At 37.6% G+C, this 17,038-nt stretch overlaps 2 protein-coding genes across 6 annotated transcripts in view; both read left to right on the forward strand.

The window, feature by feature from the left end:
* Window positions 1–5,616, forward strand: part of LOC131425974 (uncharacterized) — a 41,241-nt gene extending 35,625 nt beyond the window's left edge. The window contains exons 1-4 of one of the 5 annotated variants that reach the window (XM_058588317.1): window positions 2,154–2,586; window positions 2,644–2,705; window positions 2,763–2,819; window positions 2,886–5,616. In XM_058588317.1, coding sequence (XP_058444300.1) covers window positions 2,983–5,529 — 2,547 coding nt within the window. In that variant the 5' untranslated portion in view covers window positions 2,154–2,586; window positions 2,644–2,705; window positions 2,763–2,819; window positions 2,886–2,982 and the 3' untranslated portion in view covers window positions 5,530–5,616. Of the gene's footprint in view, window positions 1–2,153; window positions 2,706–2,762; window positions 2,820–2,885 lie in introns of those variants that run through there. The other 4 variants (XM_058588315.1, XM_058588316.1, XM_058588314.1 and 1 more) reach the window with 4 other exon arrangements.
* An 8,758-nt stretch (window positions 5,617–14,374) lies between these two features.
* On the forward strand, window positions 14,375–16,717 carry LOC131425975 (uncharacterized). The gene is made up of 2 exons (XM_058588319.1): window positions 14,375–15,709; window positions 16,381–16,717. Exon 1 carries the CDS (start codon window positions 14,533–14,535, stop codon window positions 15,643–15,645), a length of 1,113 nt encoding a protein of 370 aa, XP_058444302.1. The 5' UTR covers window positions 14,375–14,532; the 3' UTR covers window positions 15,646–15,709; window positions 16,381–16,717.
* Window positions 16,718–17,038: the final 321 nt, after the last annotated feature.

The following is a 17,038-nucleotide window of genomic DNA, read 5'->3' on the forward strand; positions in this document are numbered from 1 at the left end:
AAAAAAAGGTCTCACAACCAACACGCTTGTACTTTTTGGTGCTAAACTGTACTCGATTTCCAAAATCTGTGATTTATTCAAGAATCTGTGAAAATCTATGATCATTTTCAGTAATCTGTGAAAATCTGTGTCAGTTTTAAAATCTGTGCAGAAAACACAAAATCTGTGAAACACAGATTAATCTGTGAACCTGACATCCCTGGAACCGACTCATAGCAATGAGCGAACGAACCACGGCTCTTCAAAATTGAACCGCGGCTCTCAAGCAGAGTTGCCATTTTAAAATCTGCGTTTCAACTTGGAAAATATGTGTGCCTGTGTACGCCCAAATTTGTTTGCGATATTGGTTGAACGATGATGTTTTCTAATGAAGCTGTCAAAAATACATAGGAACATTTATTCAGCAGTGAATTTTCAAAGAATTCTGTCGTAATAGGAGAAGAAAAATAGATTTTTTTTCCAAATGGAATTTCAACTTATTTTTTTCAATATCCCGCTTCCTCGCACACGTACACCTCTAGTTGTGAAACAAGATTAGATCGCCAATACCGCTCATGCATTTCCGTGGCTCTCACACTCACTCTCTCGAACCACTTCTCCACATTGACGTTTATTGAAAAAGAGCCAATGAGCCGTTCAATTGAACCGGCTCTTACGAAAGAGCGTTCGGCTCAGAGCCGCACATTGAAATGAGCCATATTGCCCATCACTAATTTCGTGCAATATGTCGTTCAACAAGCGCTCAAAAACCAACAAAATTGAACGGCCTGCTGAGAGGGATATGGCGCATGTAGCACTATCGCGCTACCTCGTGGTAAACACGCTGAGTAATGCTTTATTTGTACATGTGCCGAAAATAGAATAATTAGCACTCAAATTTGGAGTAAAATTTTATTTCAAATTGATTAAATTTATTTTTGTAGCATTTACGCTAAATATAAGTACAGTATGAATAACTCAACACGAACCGCAAATTGTGTTATTGCTAATAGTAATTTATTTTTTTTTATCTCTTGAAGCTTTTTTTACTTCTACCTCTGGAAGTGACTCGGAGCACAAGAAAAGTTGGTCTGATTTCGAGCTGGTATTCAAATTATGCCTCTATCAATTCTTTCGCGTGTCCATGAATTATAATGCCACGACCTTTTCAATATATTGATATATTTACCTCGCAACTTTCTCGCCGTTTTAGCGTCAATTTCATCAAATATATTCAGCATTGGTTTGTTGCTGCCATAGAAACTTCCGCAAAATTACCAACAAAGTCAACCACAGATACGTTATTTGAGCAATACAAAATAGGGAATGATATCACAAAATTTTTCGTTCGATTTTTCGACGGTTCGCTGAAATAGTAATCCTAAAATGATTGGTAACGTAAAACTTAAATTTAGAGTAAAAGTTACTCATAATAATCACGGGTTAGCAGTTAAATTTTGACGTTTCCATGAATCATTTGAAAAAGAGTAACTAGTACTCAAAATTTGAGTAACTTTTTCTAAGCGTGCACTTCTCGGGTAATTTTTCAAAAGGGCGTATAAGCAAGTGATAGTTTCTCTTTAATCACTCTCTCCCGCTTGTACGCGGCGGGCAGATTTCCCCCCAGACGGCCCAGGCAATAAGTTATTGCCCTTCATATAAACTAATCATGGCAAATGTTATTGCCAATAACATTGCTCTCTCACTACTAAACATATCCATTTTTCAGTCTCATTTACCTCGTCTCAAGTCTCGTTTTGTATACGTACATGCGGGATTGACGAATATCAAATGAAGTCGAATAAAAAAAAAGAAAAAAGAAAGAGGAGGGAAATAAACAAGACACGTACGGCGAGATAGTGACGCAATTTCGCCTGAACAATTTTGACAGCTGCCGGAATGCAGCCAGCCTTCTGACGGTTGCCAGAATTCCTCACAAGCGGGTAATACTGCACTGCATGGATTCAGAAAGACTCGAAATGCACAGACACAACAGGGCTTTATAGCAAGTCCCTGCTAGGCCGCCATGTTTTCGTGACCATCATCTTTTCCGCAAAGACGAAAACAACGAAGAAGTATATAAGTTCGTTGTTGCTAAATATCTGTGATATTTAGCTTTGAAAGTTGATTTTTTTATGTTTGATTATGAATGTGATTTCGTTTTGAAACGTGCGCTGCCAAATTGTAATACTGACTTTCACAATCAATGAAGTGGTGTATTTTACTTCATTTTGTTTACTTTGCTCTCACTGACTTGCTAGCTTTGGTGGCCCCGAAGGACTGAGATGTTGGTTACGATAGCACTAGCTGGAGCGCCTTATTGTTGCCACCGGGCTGCTTTATAGTCTTAGCAACTCAGCCCTTTACAAAGAGCTCAAGACTTCAAAAGTCAGCTCACCAGAGAAAAGAAGAAGAAGAAGACATCACTATTCTGTTTGAAAGGTTTGAAAGTCGAAAGTTTCGGGTATCATTTCATGCAAATAGTTGAGTGATAAACGTGGAAACCGCTTGCAAATTAATAGAAGAGAGAGTAAACAAAGAGAAACTGTCACTTGCTTATACGCCCTTTTGAAAAATTAACCGAGAATTGTCAGGTGCTGTCTTGGGGTAAACAAACAATAGAGCATTTCATATCGAGTAAAGTCTTAATTTTCTTTATCGTAGTGATGTTATTCTGATCGATAATTTGTGGGGAGGTGTGGTAAAGGGTACTGAATAAACAGTAAGTTAGTAATATCCAAATTTTTGTTAGCTATTCTTCTTCATTTTTTTTGTCTTTGCAGAAGGATGCTGACCACAGTTACATGACATTAGAAAAGTGCTGATTCCTGCGCACAGAGGTAAACCTAAGAAAATAATAGGAAAAAAAATTTGGATGTAAAGTGAATCAATTTGAATGTTTCCAGCTGTTGCGTGTCTCACTTGACGGAAAATCAATCAAGTGCAAACGATAAAATTCTGGCTGTGTTTAAGCTGTAAAGCGACTTTTATTGTTTTGTCACCATGGAACCAATACGAGGTGACGAATGCGTCGAACCGGCTGAAGATTCACCTAATGAAATTTCGGTTGCACGAGGAAACGAAGTGACTGCCGTGACTAATCGACCGTGCAACAATGTCGACGTCAACGATTTGAGTGGATTCAACGCTTCAGTTTTGCGATGTCCCGACGATGCAACTTTGAACCAAGTGCGCTTGTTTCGACCGTCAACGGGTTATGAATTTGTGAAGAAAACCGAACAAACTCCTGGCATTATCGAGGAACTCAATTACTGCGCCCGTTTAACTTTGAATGCGATGGACATAAAACTGCACAGCGAAGGCTGTCTGTTGCTGGTGAACAATGATCTTCTGGCAAAAGTAACTATCCAACAACCACAGCTACTGGATGAAACAATTGATTTTAAACAAGCAAAACAGGTTTTGCTGGAGCAGATTCGAGTGAAGGAAGTTTATTTCGATTATCAACGGTCGAAACGAAATCAACTGCGAACCGAACTTATGAACTGTCTGACCAATGTAGGATCGAAATCCGCAGCCTACAGTCAGCTCGTGTTGAGCTGTTTTGAGCGTGGAACAATCCTAGAAAATGCTTCCTCCGACAGTGACCCGGTTGATTGTCGTCGTGTGTGCGAAAAAATTCTCCAAAATCAGAATTTTCCCACGCAGCTCTCCAGCATTGCAACCAAACTGTATGAAGTTGAATGTTTTCTCGCGAGGAGAGACGAAATTTTTCCATTGCTCAGTACTTCGCCGGAATTGGATTCTTCGGATTTGGTCGAGTATGTAAAGCAATTTCAATCAACGGGAAATGAGTTTCACAAAAAGTATTTACTGGAGCACGCTCCGCAATATCTTTCGCATCATTTGGAGAATGTTTCTCTAGAACGAGTCATGCTTATCAGTGCCAAAGATGTGGAGTTTTTCGCAAGCTTACTTGGTGCTCTAAACAAGGATCTATTCCGAAAACCATTGAACAATTTGGCAAGTCGGTTCGTTTCTAAAGTAAATTCGATGCAAAATTTCGACTGCGTTGGCGGAAATTTGTTTACGAATAACAATTTTATTCTGCTATGCAAAAGCCTGCAAGATTTGATGCATGAAATCAGCCAGCAAACTTATCTGAAACCATCGGAGCTTATTAAATGTGATGCCACCGGCTGGCATCCAGTGACAGCGTGGTATGCCGAAAGCAACTTGACAAAATGTTTGAAACGTGAATATCTTTTCATGTTTTTACTGCTAAAGCACTTTGAGCCTGGCCCGGCCATCGCCAGTAGACGTTTCGAGTATGCACCGAATGTGCTAGTGAATCCTCCGGGAAATTCTGTTCCGCTCTGTGATCTAGTGGTTGATTCTCGTCAAGCCACGGAACAGTCATACGTTTGGTACTGTCTGATGGATGATGTTCTGTCATCGATTACAACCAGAAGCAAACTTGCCGACTATGAGGATGTTCTGGAGAAATTGACTTCGCTGCTTCGTCGAGCTGACGACCATCATCAGTTTGAAAATGTTGGAAAAATGATTCACGCTTTGTTGAAATTTATCTCCGGTTCCATTAAAATTTGCGAACAGGGTGAGAAACAAAACTCGAAAGTCGAGAAGCAAATATTGCAAGACCAGCTTCGTCTTCTCGTTGCCAAGGTTTCATTCGATGCTGTTGCTATGAAACAGTTTTGCGGGCTGGCCGATGTGTTCGTCGAGTTTTGGATTAACAAAGCAAATATATTGGCCAGTATTAGTCCGAAAATGAGTCTTTCAGACATGAACCAAATTGAAAATGCGTTACTGAATGCGGTTTCTGTAGCGTTGGGAAAGAATGTGGAGAATCAACAACTGCTGGAGTTCTTCAATGTGTACAACGATTTTCTGAAACGTCTTAACGAAGTGTCATTCGATTGGCACATCCAGGCTATTCCCGGTGTCGATATGAAAAATTTGCTTTTAATTCAACCGAGACTGTTGAATAGGATAGAACATGTTGGTGCTGGTGTGCTATTTTATCAAATAACGGACCCGGCGAAGTTCGTTCAAATTCTACCAGTTTTATATAAAGATGCTGAAATTCCAAAGCATAGAATCTCTCTCGCTGTAAAAAAGCACTTGGACTTGATTGTGTTTCAGTTGAAGAGAAGCCAATGGCCTTCCGGACAGGATATATCGGATTCGGATCAGATTACAACCACTATATCGTTGATTTCAATGGTGGCAGATCGGTTGCCGGACCTGAACAAGCAACTGGATTGTGATTCAAGTGAGGCTTCTCTTGCATCGAATCTTGACTATTTGAGCACTGCCTTGAAAAACAGCAATTCTAAAAATGAGTTTAAAATTCGGGTTTGGGTTAAGGAATGGCTAGAAAAAAATTGGTTTTATATAATTATAATTTTTCTTCTGAGTTTTGCTTTATTGGTAGATGTGTGGAATGATCTAGCTTCCCGGAAGGAACCTGAATCTAATTTTTACAAAAGACAAATGAAAAAAATTTTACACTCGTACTACGGAAAAAACGCAGTAGTCGACTGGTTTTACGATAGCGTGTTATAAACATAATTTTATTTTGAAATATTGTTGACATTTGGACGGATTTCCATATATCGTAAACGAATAAAAATAATACTGCAATAATATGAATAGTTCTGTAGTTTTTTTAGAGTATTTTTGTTTTTATCGCAGAAAACCCTTCACACAAATAAAAATTCTGTAGCATGATTTTCACTAAATATCAACAGATTTACATTCATTTTATTAGTTAGGTGCAAACCCGAATATTCGGAACCATACCAAATACAAATAATAATACCCCTAAGTCCCATACGAACGAACCGCCAACGTTTGGTTCACAGCCTGAACAAGTAAGCCTAGAAAATTACTCCCTTTCATTGCAGTTTGAATTCAGTTTGAAAATGTGGAAGGAGATCGTTTCTGGCAACGCTTTATGCTAGTTGCTACGGTGCAAAACAAACTTGTTTGTTTATGTTTATCGTTGCAGTATTAAACTGCAGCAATCAGTCTAAATATCACCGGCACTAGCACAAAAGATGAAAAATGAACACAAATCAACAAATATCAATACAGCTAGTAGTATATTCATGGTGGCTTAACCATTCTAGATTATTGTTTAACTTACATTTAGCTTGTGATCTTGATTATCAGATAAAAACTGTTTATTTATTTTTCACTATAATAAACAGTGACTATGGTGAACTTGTTCTTACCCTTCAGTGTTGCTAGTTTTATAGAAAACTCGTTAAGGTAGCGCTTCGCCGTGGTCAGGTCGAAGCGAGACAACTCACTGCTTCCTCTTGCTTTGTCGCCGAAATTTCACCCTAAATTGCAAATTTCTCCAATACTAAGCCGATTCACGAAAAATCAAAAACATACGATTGTAGGTAAATGATTTTACCACGGACTAACAGACATGACAGTATGAGTAAATTCCTATAAAAATAATTTTTCGTGATGCACTAGTTCCACCTATATTGTACTGCGCGAACTATTTCCTATCGGTACACCCCTTGTGTTATGTAAATTTTTTTTACTAGTTGGTTTCCCCTCGTTTGTCAACACCGATCAGCTGCTTGCAGGGATGCCTGATTTCATCCAAATATTTGAAAATGAATAGTCACAATAAATTATTGGATTACGTTGATAATATATTCAACTTTTTCGCGATGTTGGAAGGTAACCATTTATTTGATTCAGCGTTGTTCATCTAGACTATTTTTTTATTGTGTTGGTAGTTTTCACCCGAAATTAAGTGGCGGCAGACCAGAAGCGAGTAAATATTGTAACAAAACGGGTTCGATTTTGTATTGCGTTGGAGGATGAGAAATAGGCACAATTTGTATATACACTGAGCAAAATACCATAGTAACCGTAGCCTGTTTTCCATTGTCATTTCAACTATACGCTTAAATAGTAGCAACAATCATGATATATGACTATTCACCATCTGTATTGTATAAATTACTAGACAACAAAGACTACGACTTGACTAAACTATTTGTATTTATGACTTTTCTGGCCTGGTCATACTGACAATGGTAGTCATCTCAAATATAAGAACAAATAGTTAAACTCACAATTCCTAGTAAGGTGAAATTGCTCTTGAGCCTTGATATATAAGAAGCGAATTAGTTATTGCTACCATGTGAATATGTTGACAGTATAATAATGTTACCATAAATAGATACATGGTTTGATAGACGATTATGAAGTTTGAAAACACTATTCATGTAGTCCATATCAACAGAATTTATGTAGTAATCACATTATCGTGTATTTTTTGTTTTTTAACCGACTATGTATTTCATTTGTACTGACTATACAAATTGTCAATAAACGAATGTTCTATGTTATTGTCACATAAAGTTACAATATAACAGCAAATTTCGTACGGGGGTAACACATCAGTGATTGATATGAAAAAAATTATTTTATATGATGACTTTGTGTAATTTGGTAGGTCTTGCAGGTGAGTAAAGTTTGTAGCCTTACTAGTTTCCGTCATTGAAATTCAGTTTTTCAACCATTTTTCTGGCACCGGCTACGTTTTCCAGTGAAATCAACGTCTCGTATACGATTTATTATTCATTATCGGTCGCTGTAGAAACAACATCCAACATATCGCAGGTGGGTAACGAGGTTTACATCTGGACTTGGCTATTAATTTCTTTCATGCTGCTCATTCCTGCTTCAGGAAAACTCCACCGGACATCAGAGCCTTTGATCAACTGCTGCTACCAAACAATGCTCCTCAGTGTCTACGTTGCTATTCAACATTTCACTAGGCATGTCATCATTTAATTTGATGTGAAAATAAAATAAAATTCCATGAAACTATTTTGTTGTTCTTGTTCTAGAAATCAAATTCATAAAACTTTTTAACATTAGCTCATGTTTTGCTGATCTTCAGCATTGTTGAATCAACCACTGCCTTTAGTTTCGAAATAACTAGAAGTGAAATGTTAAAAATACCATGGCTCTGGTTATAGCGAAAACTACCATGTAAATAAAGATTCGGTCATGGTTAGCATACCCATCTCAATCGTATTAGTTATTCATACAATATACTGTTCAATATTACTATTCTAGAGCCGATACCATTTATAGTAAACATGAACTTGACTATTGTTGAAATCATCTGATTTAATAGTCGGCTGAAAACCACTATACTCGCATGGTCAGGTTGGCCCTCTATATAGTAACTGTTACCATAATATTTTTCTGAGTGTAGTTTTGGCAATATGTATTCAATCTGTATCCTGCATGAAATTCGCATGGACGTATACAAAACAATACATTACAGGTAATTCTGTATAATTGGCAACTTTGTTGGTAAATGAAAAAAATAAACACAGTCTAGATGACAGACAGGATGTTTTTGATAGGGTAACGTGGCGCCATCATGACACATGTGAGTACTGTCCCAAATAAAGGAATATTCGAAATGACCGTTAAAATGATTGAAGAATCTAATTTGAGTGTCCTGTCTGTTAGTCTGTGATTTTACTATGCATTTGGCGAAAAATATTAGTTAGAAAGCTTTTCTTTCGCGAGATTTCGTGCGAGTTTTGTTAAACATTTTGTTTTCTTTTTTCCTTTTCTCGTTATAAACAACTCGCATATGTAGGGATGTGCTACGTTTTCAACAAAGCGTCAAAGCTAGTAGCGATGAAAATCATTACTGATTTCTGGTTCTACTGAAACATGAATAGACATTATTTTACAAAGTAGTAACACTTACTTACATTTTCTACTCATCTATATTCAACGTTTACGCAGAGAGAACAAACAACGAAAACAAAAGAAATGTTGTTGGCGTCTACCGCATGTGACATTTTGCACACCCCAATGCATGCGTGGACATTGTGTGCGTGCGAAAAAATAAGGAAAAACTCATTTATTTTTATAACTCGCACGAAATCTTTCGATAAAAACGTTTATCAGGCACAATTTATATACGAATCGATAGAAAAATTATTTATCTAGAATCGTATGTTCTTGGAATTTCCGTTTTCTTCCCCGTTTTCTCACAATTTTGGGTAAAGTGCATGAAACCCCGGGATAGGTAGCGAACTCCCGTGACCACGGCGAAGCGCTACCTTAAAGTACATTGTCACTCTGACAGTGTATCATCACGATGCAAAATGTGTCCTTGAAAATTTGTCGAAGTATTCCGTATTATAATTTGTATTTGACCATAAGCGGCCCTTACACGAGCAATAAAAATGTCATTTTAAATGATGACTAAGTAATGATGTATTTCGAATTTGTTAGAAATCTCGTCATTAGTGCACCATTACACGTTCATTAAAATGATATTATTTTATAGTAATGATATTTTTAATGACTCGTGTAAGGGCCGCTATACCTTTACGTCTACAGGAATGGTATTTCGAGGATAAAATCTCGGTTAATTTTTCAAAAGGGCGTATAAGCAAGTGACAGTTTCTCTTTGTTTACTTTCTCTTCTATTAATTACCAAGCGGTTTACACGTTTATAACTTAACTCTTTGCATAGAATGATGCTCGAAACGTTCGACTTTCAAACAAAACTGTGAAATCCAAGAAAATCTTTTTCGATCACATCACAATAATCGGAAGAGAGAGTGAACAAAGAGAAACTGTCACTTGCTGTTACGGCCTTCTGGAAAATCAACCGAGAAATATTGTTCCGTTTCCTTTTCTCTAATGGTTTAGAAAACGATAAATCAACGTTTCGGATAATCTTATTTATTTTTTCCCTTGTGGTCAGGCCCGATCTTACAATAAACCGAATAGACTGTTAAGTAACGTTACCATAAAAAAATGCCAATTTTCTCAAAAAATTTTCAGCAAAAACGATAAAAGAAATGGTTTGTTTATAATCCATTTTAGTATAGCGGCCCTTACACGTGACAATATTATTGTCAATCCAAAGTATTGTCAATACCGTCAATCCAATTGACTTGGTAACTGGAGTCCACATTTTTCGAACAAATCAAGCGTTTGAAGCTTCAAATTAGGTTTTTTACCGTCACTGCTAACCTCAATCGGATGAACACTTTTTGACAGTCCAGCAGTACTATTTGTAAACAGAAATTTCTTTTGTTTGTTTATTGACAAATTGGATCAGACCATTTACGGTCCGTATTCGCCTAAATAAAGTTTTGAAACATTTGTTCACGATTGAATACGGTTCGTTTTTGTTTTTTTTTTTTAAATTAAAGTGACTAGTTGCAAAGTGTAAAGATGATTGTTTCAGATGTGCTCTTCGATTTTTGTTTAAGCTTGTTTGTAAACAGTACCGCTGAACTGTCAAGGATGAATACTTGTTCATTTGTGTCGTCACGATAAAAAACCTAATATTAGGTTTTGCACGAACATGCCCTAACCTCACAAAATGAGCAGAATGAACTTATTTTGACAGTCGACGTGTACTTGTTTACAGTTTAAAAGTTCATCAGAGGTTCATCGTTCGAATGTCAAAATTGCAAGTCGCCGCACACTAAACAGATTCATACATATATCGCTCCTTGATGCTGGAAACACATACAGGGCAGTTGTTCTTTTCACTGTGGAATACGTTTTCAACAGGCAGTTCTTTTCACTGTGGAATACGTTTTCAACAGGCACTTTTTCGTCATTTTTCAATTTTTAAGTTGCAGTCGCAAAACATAAGAAGTACACGGCAACTGTCAAAGATGAACTTGATTCATCGGCAGTTCGTTTGTGTCGTCATCGTGCAAAACCTAATTAGATTTTTTATCGTGACGTCATAAATGAACAAGAATTCATCCTAGACAGTTTAGCGGTACTGTTTACAAACAAGCTTAAACAAAAATCGAAGAACACATCTCAAACAATCATCTTTACACTATGCAACTAGTGACTCTCATTTGATAAATCTCAAAAACAAACCGTGTCCCATCTGTGACCTGTTATTCGTTGGTCACAATGTTGTTCCTTTGGTCACTGAGTCCAGCTTGTATATATTTTTCAAATATTGTATATTTTTGTTTATATCAATTGTCAGTAAATGTCTAAGTAGAATTTAAATGTCAATCGCGTTTCTACTTCGTGTTTACACGTTTGAGTCACGTTTAAGTTCTGCTTAATAGCAAAGGTTGGTGTCAAAAAGTAGGGTTTTGTTGATTTATTTATTTATTTCCATTTGTTTATTTATTAGTTATTCATTCTATTTATTATTTATTTATTCTATTTATTATTTATTTATTTACATTTATTTATTATTTATTTATATATTTACAATCATTTATTTACACTATTTATTTATTTATATTATTCATTTAAATTCATATAATTGTTTATACAAATTTGTTTAATAAATTATGATTATTTCGGTTAAAGGAAACAAGTGTAGTAGGTACAAATATAATCCAAGACACCAACCTGAAACACAAACGATAAATCATTGTAACCGTCATCTGTCCACACACTGTCATCATCCTCATCATCGTCATCATCGCAGCATAAAATGCGGGGTGGCCTGCTTTGAAGGTGGCGGGGGGATTGGGATGGAAAATGGACAGCAAGCCGATAAAACCGCGGGAAAACCCTTAAGCAGAGACTAGTATTTTCAGACCCGGAAGAGTGAAGATCGCAGCAGCGAGTCACAGGCAAGAAGTGACAGTGCGTTTCAAAAGCCATCCGTAAAGTTGATCCAAAGGGATCTTAAACCGTTCAGAAGATCCACACGAACGTTAGTTTCTGTTCGGTGAGTCGAGTTGGGATCAGTGTGGTTGCCGTTTCCTTGAATCGTACGCCGCGAGTGCAATAGACGGTCAGTGTTGGCAAAACCAAAGACGCCAATTACGACGCCACTATCCACGTATTGGCTGGGTTTGGCGGGAAAGACCGATCAAGTTAAAAATCCCACTCGACTTCGCGTTAGACACTCGTGATAATTTAAGTGCACGTGTACCACTCTCCGGGTTGTTTGTGAAACGCAGGCCTCCGTTACAAATAGGCCGAGTTGCTGCATCGTCTGGATACCCTGGTCATCACATCACGGTCCCATCGCCCCGAAGTCAGCGCCGTCCCGCCCGTCATCGCCCGCCGAGATCACCAAAGTCGACCAACGATCATCACGGCCGCAACGGAGCGTCGAAGCTAAGACTTTCACCAAATAAACTTGCGCAAGTAGTAAAAGTATATTCTTTTGTGTTTATTTTATAAAATATAGTGTTTAAAGATTAAAATTGTACGGTCTTTCTTTTATATACAAGCTGTGTCGTCCATTTTGTTGAGTTTTTTTGTGTAACTTGTTTCCGCCGAAAAACGATTCGCTCAGTGACCACAGGTGGGAAGAAAAGTCCGCCCAAAACCGAGTAGTGAAGTGGAATTTCTTCGGAGACCAAAAGGTAAACGACCCTGAACTGGTGGTCCGGTGCTGGAAAGCAGCCACCAGGAGCATGTACAAAACGATACGTAACACATCGTGAACAAATGTTTTAAAACTCTATTTAGGCGATATGGACCGTGAAAGGTCTCATTCAAATTGTTAACAGACAAACAAAAAAATCTCTGTTTACAAACAGTACTGCTGGGCTGTCAAAATATGTTCATTCGATTGAGGTTAGCAGTGAAGGTGAAAAGGGCCGCTTATAACTCCCGCTCAGTGAAAAGCAACCCTTACACGAGACAATATTATTGTCAATACAAGGAGTATTGACAATACTTTTGATCGTGTAATGGAAACTTCATTGGGTTGACGAAAATAGTGTCAAAAAAATCAAAACTGCTCATCAATCCAACAATACTTTCTCTCCAGAGAGAAACTGTTAAATATGTGCAATAATTTCTTCTCTCTATATTTTAATATTCATTTGCAATATTTTAAGCTCCAAACGCTTGATTTTCTCGAAAAATGCGGACTCAAGTTACCAAGTCAATTGGATTGACGGTATTGACAATACTTTGGATTGACAATAATATTGTCATGTGTAAGGGCTGCTAAACATTCCCCACAGTTTCAATACCACAGCACCCGCATGATTAAAAATAGCAACTGGTATAGTTCAAATTATATAAAAATCTTTTGTGTTGTGGTAACCTCATTTGTTATTGTATGTGTTTGATTCGGGCTCAGTTTCATACTTGAATATCAGTTCAAATTAATTTCAATTTACAAATGTATTTTATTTTCCATCATCTGCATAAAATATCTCCATTTCAATGTTTTATTTGTCTGTTGATTAATAAATTTTTATCTCTTCACTGCAATCAAATACTAATAGATACATTCAGGGGTTTTGTTGATTCTTGCAAAAAGCACATATTTTGTTTCTATTTTTACGCGTTTCGGTTTCGGTTCGTCAGTGTTGAAAGCATTTCACAGTTTTTGCACAAACCAACAAAACCCCTAAATGTATCTAGTATTTGATTGCAGTGACGAGATAAATTTATTAATCAACGGACCAATAACACATTGAAATGAAGATCTTTCATGCAGATGATGAAAACTAAAATACATTTATAATTTCAAACCAATTTAAACAGATATTCAAGGAACTCATGGCATCATGACGCTTTGTCAGACTGAGATTTGTATGACCTGAAACCAATAGATAGCTCAGGCGAAATCACTTCAAACAACATAAAACAACCGATTTTGAACTCGTTTTTCGGTGGACCAACGGCCTGTTTGAAGCATTCGGCAGGAGCACTTCCACACTTCCGGACTCACGCAGGCACTCGGTCCAGTCATGGAACACATGGAAACTTTCATACTGGAATGGTCCGGTCGATGTAGTAAAAAATTGTAATTAATTAACATTTCCCGCAAATATTTACACTGTTCGCCATTTTCAAAATCGAGTTTTTCACACTGGAAATTCACGTAGATTGTTTGACGTTTGGTCAATTCACGTAAACCTTAAGTGATGACTCTATTCATTTTAGGGGATGTTCGTATATTGTTCATTTTCATCAGTGTACAATATTCAATTTGACATTTGAAACCATTTTACGGGATTTTTCAAGTGAATTGAACGTGAATTTTTATTTTAGTGTATAAAACAATGAAAACAAGTTATCAGAGTGTTAGAGACGCGAATACCATCTTGTGCGTTTATCGGTTTATCCTGTTCACGATTGTAAATGGACAGGTGGCAAAGGTTTTCTATGTGTTAGTGCGGTTTTCATTTTTGTTTTGGAAAAACAAGAAAATATGGGGAAGAAAAGTGTAAACATCGAGCGTTTCAGGATCATCCATTGAATCACGCCCAGTTACTGTAACCGAGAAAAAAGTTTTATTTCATATTTACTAAGCCGGGAATACTTGATAACTTGGAGAAATTAAACTACATACCTTGCTTGGATCCCGGCGCCATACTTAATTTCGTGAGAAAATTACAAACACAACCAAAACCGTCCTATCTCGCAACTAGTGTAAATTGTACATCGTGATCCTGTTGTTGCAGGATTTTCATTCTAGTCCAGACATTGGGAGTAAACCTTTTCGATTGCAAACCAACAATATCAGTGAATTCTTCGAGGGAGTCAGTTGAAAATTGTAATTTGGTGGTTGTTCCTCGTCCAACAATGGAAGAGTCGTACATTTGGTGCTGTCTGCTGGAAGATTATCTTCTGTCGCTTACCAACATCAGCAACGTTTCGGACTATGTGGATGTTCTGATAAAATCACTTCCCCTGATTCAAGATGTGAGCCCTGATCAAATGGAAGCGGTTCGAGGGATGCTTCATAGTTTGTTGAAGTTTATCGTCTGCACGATTGAAATTTGTGAGAAGGGCTTGGATATCGAGAGGCAGATACTGCGGAGACAGCTTCGTCATCTTCTTCCGGAAGTTTCATTCGATCCATCTGCTGTGAAATATTATCGAGATCTGACAGATGTTTTCATTGAGTTTTGGAATAAGAAATGTGACATAATAACAAAGATTCGTTCCAAAATGAGCCCTCCTGACATGAACGAAATAGAAAATGAAGTGATGGATGTGGTGCTTGTAGTGTTGGATAAAAATGCAAAAATTGAGCAATTGTTGGAGTTCTTTAATGTGTACAACAGTTTTCTAGAACGTCTTGATGCGGTGTCATTTGACTGGTTGATCCAGGCTATTCCCGGTGTCGACATGCAAAATTTACTTTCAATTGAACTGATCAGTCAGGTCTTCCCTCAGTCCGCTTCGAACAACAGAAAACAATCGGGTTTGAATTATCACGCTTATCAAGTAACAGACCCGGAGAAGTTCGTTCAGATGCTGCCCGTTTTACATAGAAAAGCAGAGATTCCAGCACATAAAATCGCTCTCGTTGTGAAAAAACAGTTGGCCTTGATTCTGTTTCAGCTGAAGAGAAATCAATGGTCATCTGGACTCGATATATCAAAATCCGATCAGATTGCAACCACGGCAACGTTGATTTCAGTGGTGGCAGAACGGCTACCGAATCTGAACAACCAGTGGAAATATGATTCGAACGAGAGTTTCGTGGCTGCAAACGTGAAATATTTGAGCTACGCTGTGAATGACAGCAGCAGCACGGACGATTTTGAATCACGCATTAGGTTTAAGGATATGTTCATTAAGAATATTTTTTATCTGTTCATTATTTTGTTGGTTCTTGGACTATCGATTGGTAGAATATGGCTGAATGAGATCTTTGGCAAGAAACCCGATAATTATAACGTGCGTTAGATTTAAAGAAAACATATGGATTCATATAATGAAAAATACGCAGTAATCAACTGGATGTGTGATCGTAAGTTTTTTTTTTTCGTGTAATAACTAAAGAAGGGAACACTGACGAGACTTGATTCAAAAATTTCCGCCTGCTTTGGAAATGCAAACGATAAGTTTGCGTCAGGGAGGAATTTTATTCAAAAAATCTGGTTGCTTTGCTAGATGTTTAACATATATCAAAAGCCTTATGTCGTTTTTCATTGAGAACACTCGTGGAGTGTTTCGCTCATTTCGTGCAGTCGGGCAATCAAAACAGGTGCACTGTGTTTCATTGATTTGCACCGCACGAAAAAATGCACTTTCGGGGCAATTCGCGGGCAACTATTTTGCACCCGTTTTCTTTCCCGAGCAGCATGCGTGCAAACCAAATTTTACAAAACCGTTTCATTGATCGGCTGTCAGGGCGAAACACTGACACCGAGCGAGTGGAATCAATGAAAAACGACATTAATTTAACCATTCAGTACAATAGAAATAGGTTGAAAATTTTGAAGTGTGTTGTGATCTATAGCTGATAGATTAATGGTTCAACAACATTGATAAACGGGATCAAGTCGCCTCAATTTTCCTCACCGATTGGAACCAAAAATAAATTAACAAAGCGGGACTCCCTTTTGAACATAGCTTAGTTGTTTAGATTCAGATTTGCAAAACATCTAATTCCGGTTTTTCCTTTCTCAACTTTCCCAGGTTATTTGTGGTCCTGAAACGACTGGATTGACATTCCAGAAAGTAGGGCACCAATCCATGTCAGTTGTCGTATGTTTGGGCCTCGACCTAGAAGGATTCTTTGTGTCAATAGGAACGTAACGCACCGTAAGCCATGCAACAATGGCTTCTGTGCGTTGGAGATCGGCTGTGAAGCCTATGGAAGAGCAAGCGGAGGAAGGTCGAGCTCTGCACCGGATGGCAGTACCAAAAATTATCTTTGAGTGTTGACAAGAAATTGGATGATCCACGTAAAAAAACCCGTTATCAATGGTCAAATGTTGTATTTGTGTCTGGATCTGAAAATAAATAAGTGTTATCGGATGGTACTGATGTATTTGTCCATGAGAAAGTCTCGTATGTGGAAGGAAGTGTGACACGATGATGTTTTCACTTGATAGTGTTCTATTTGCATTATACTCAAATAGCGATAAAAGTCCCATCGGCATATACCGTAAGAAATCCGGCAAGTGCTTCAAACTAGTTTAATTTTGTGCCGTGCCCAAAGATTGCCTGCATACAATCGAGAAATTCGGTAGGTTATTTTCTGAACAGGTTCGTAACCGTATAATTCTTGTTCAACATGTTCGAAAATGTACTCAACAATTTGAGAGTAATTCTGTAGCACTATGAGAAAACA

The sequence above is a fragment of the Malaya genurostris genome, chromosome 1, assembly GCF_030247185.1.
Source record: "Malaya genurostris strain Urasoe2022 chromosome 1, Malgen_1.1, whole genome shotgun sequence".
Lineage (NCBI taxonomy): Eukaryota > Metazoa > Arthropoda > Insecta > Diptera > Culicidae > Malaya > Malaya genurostris.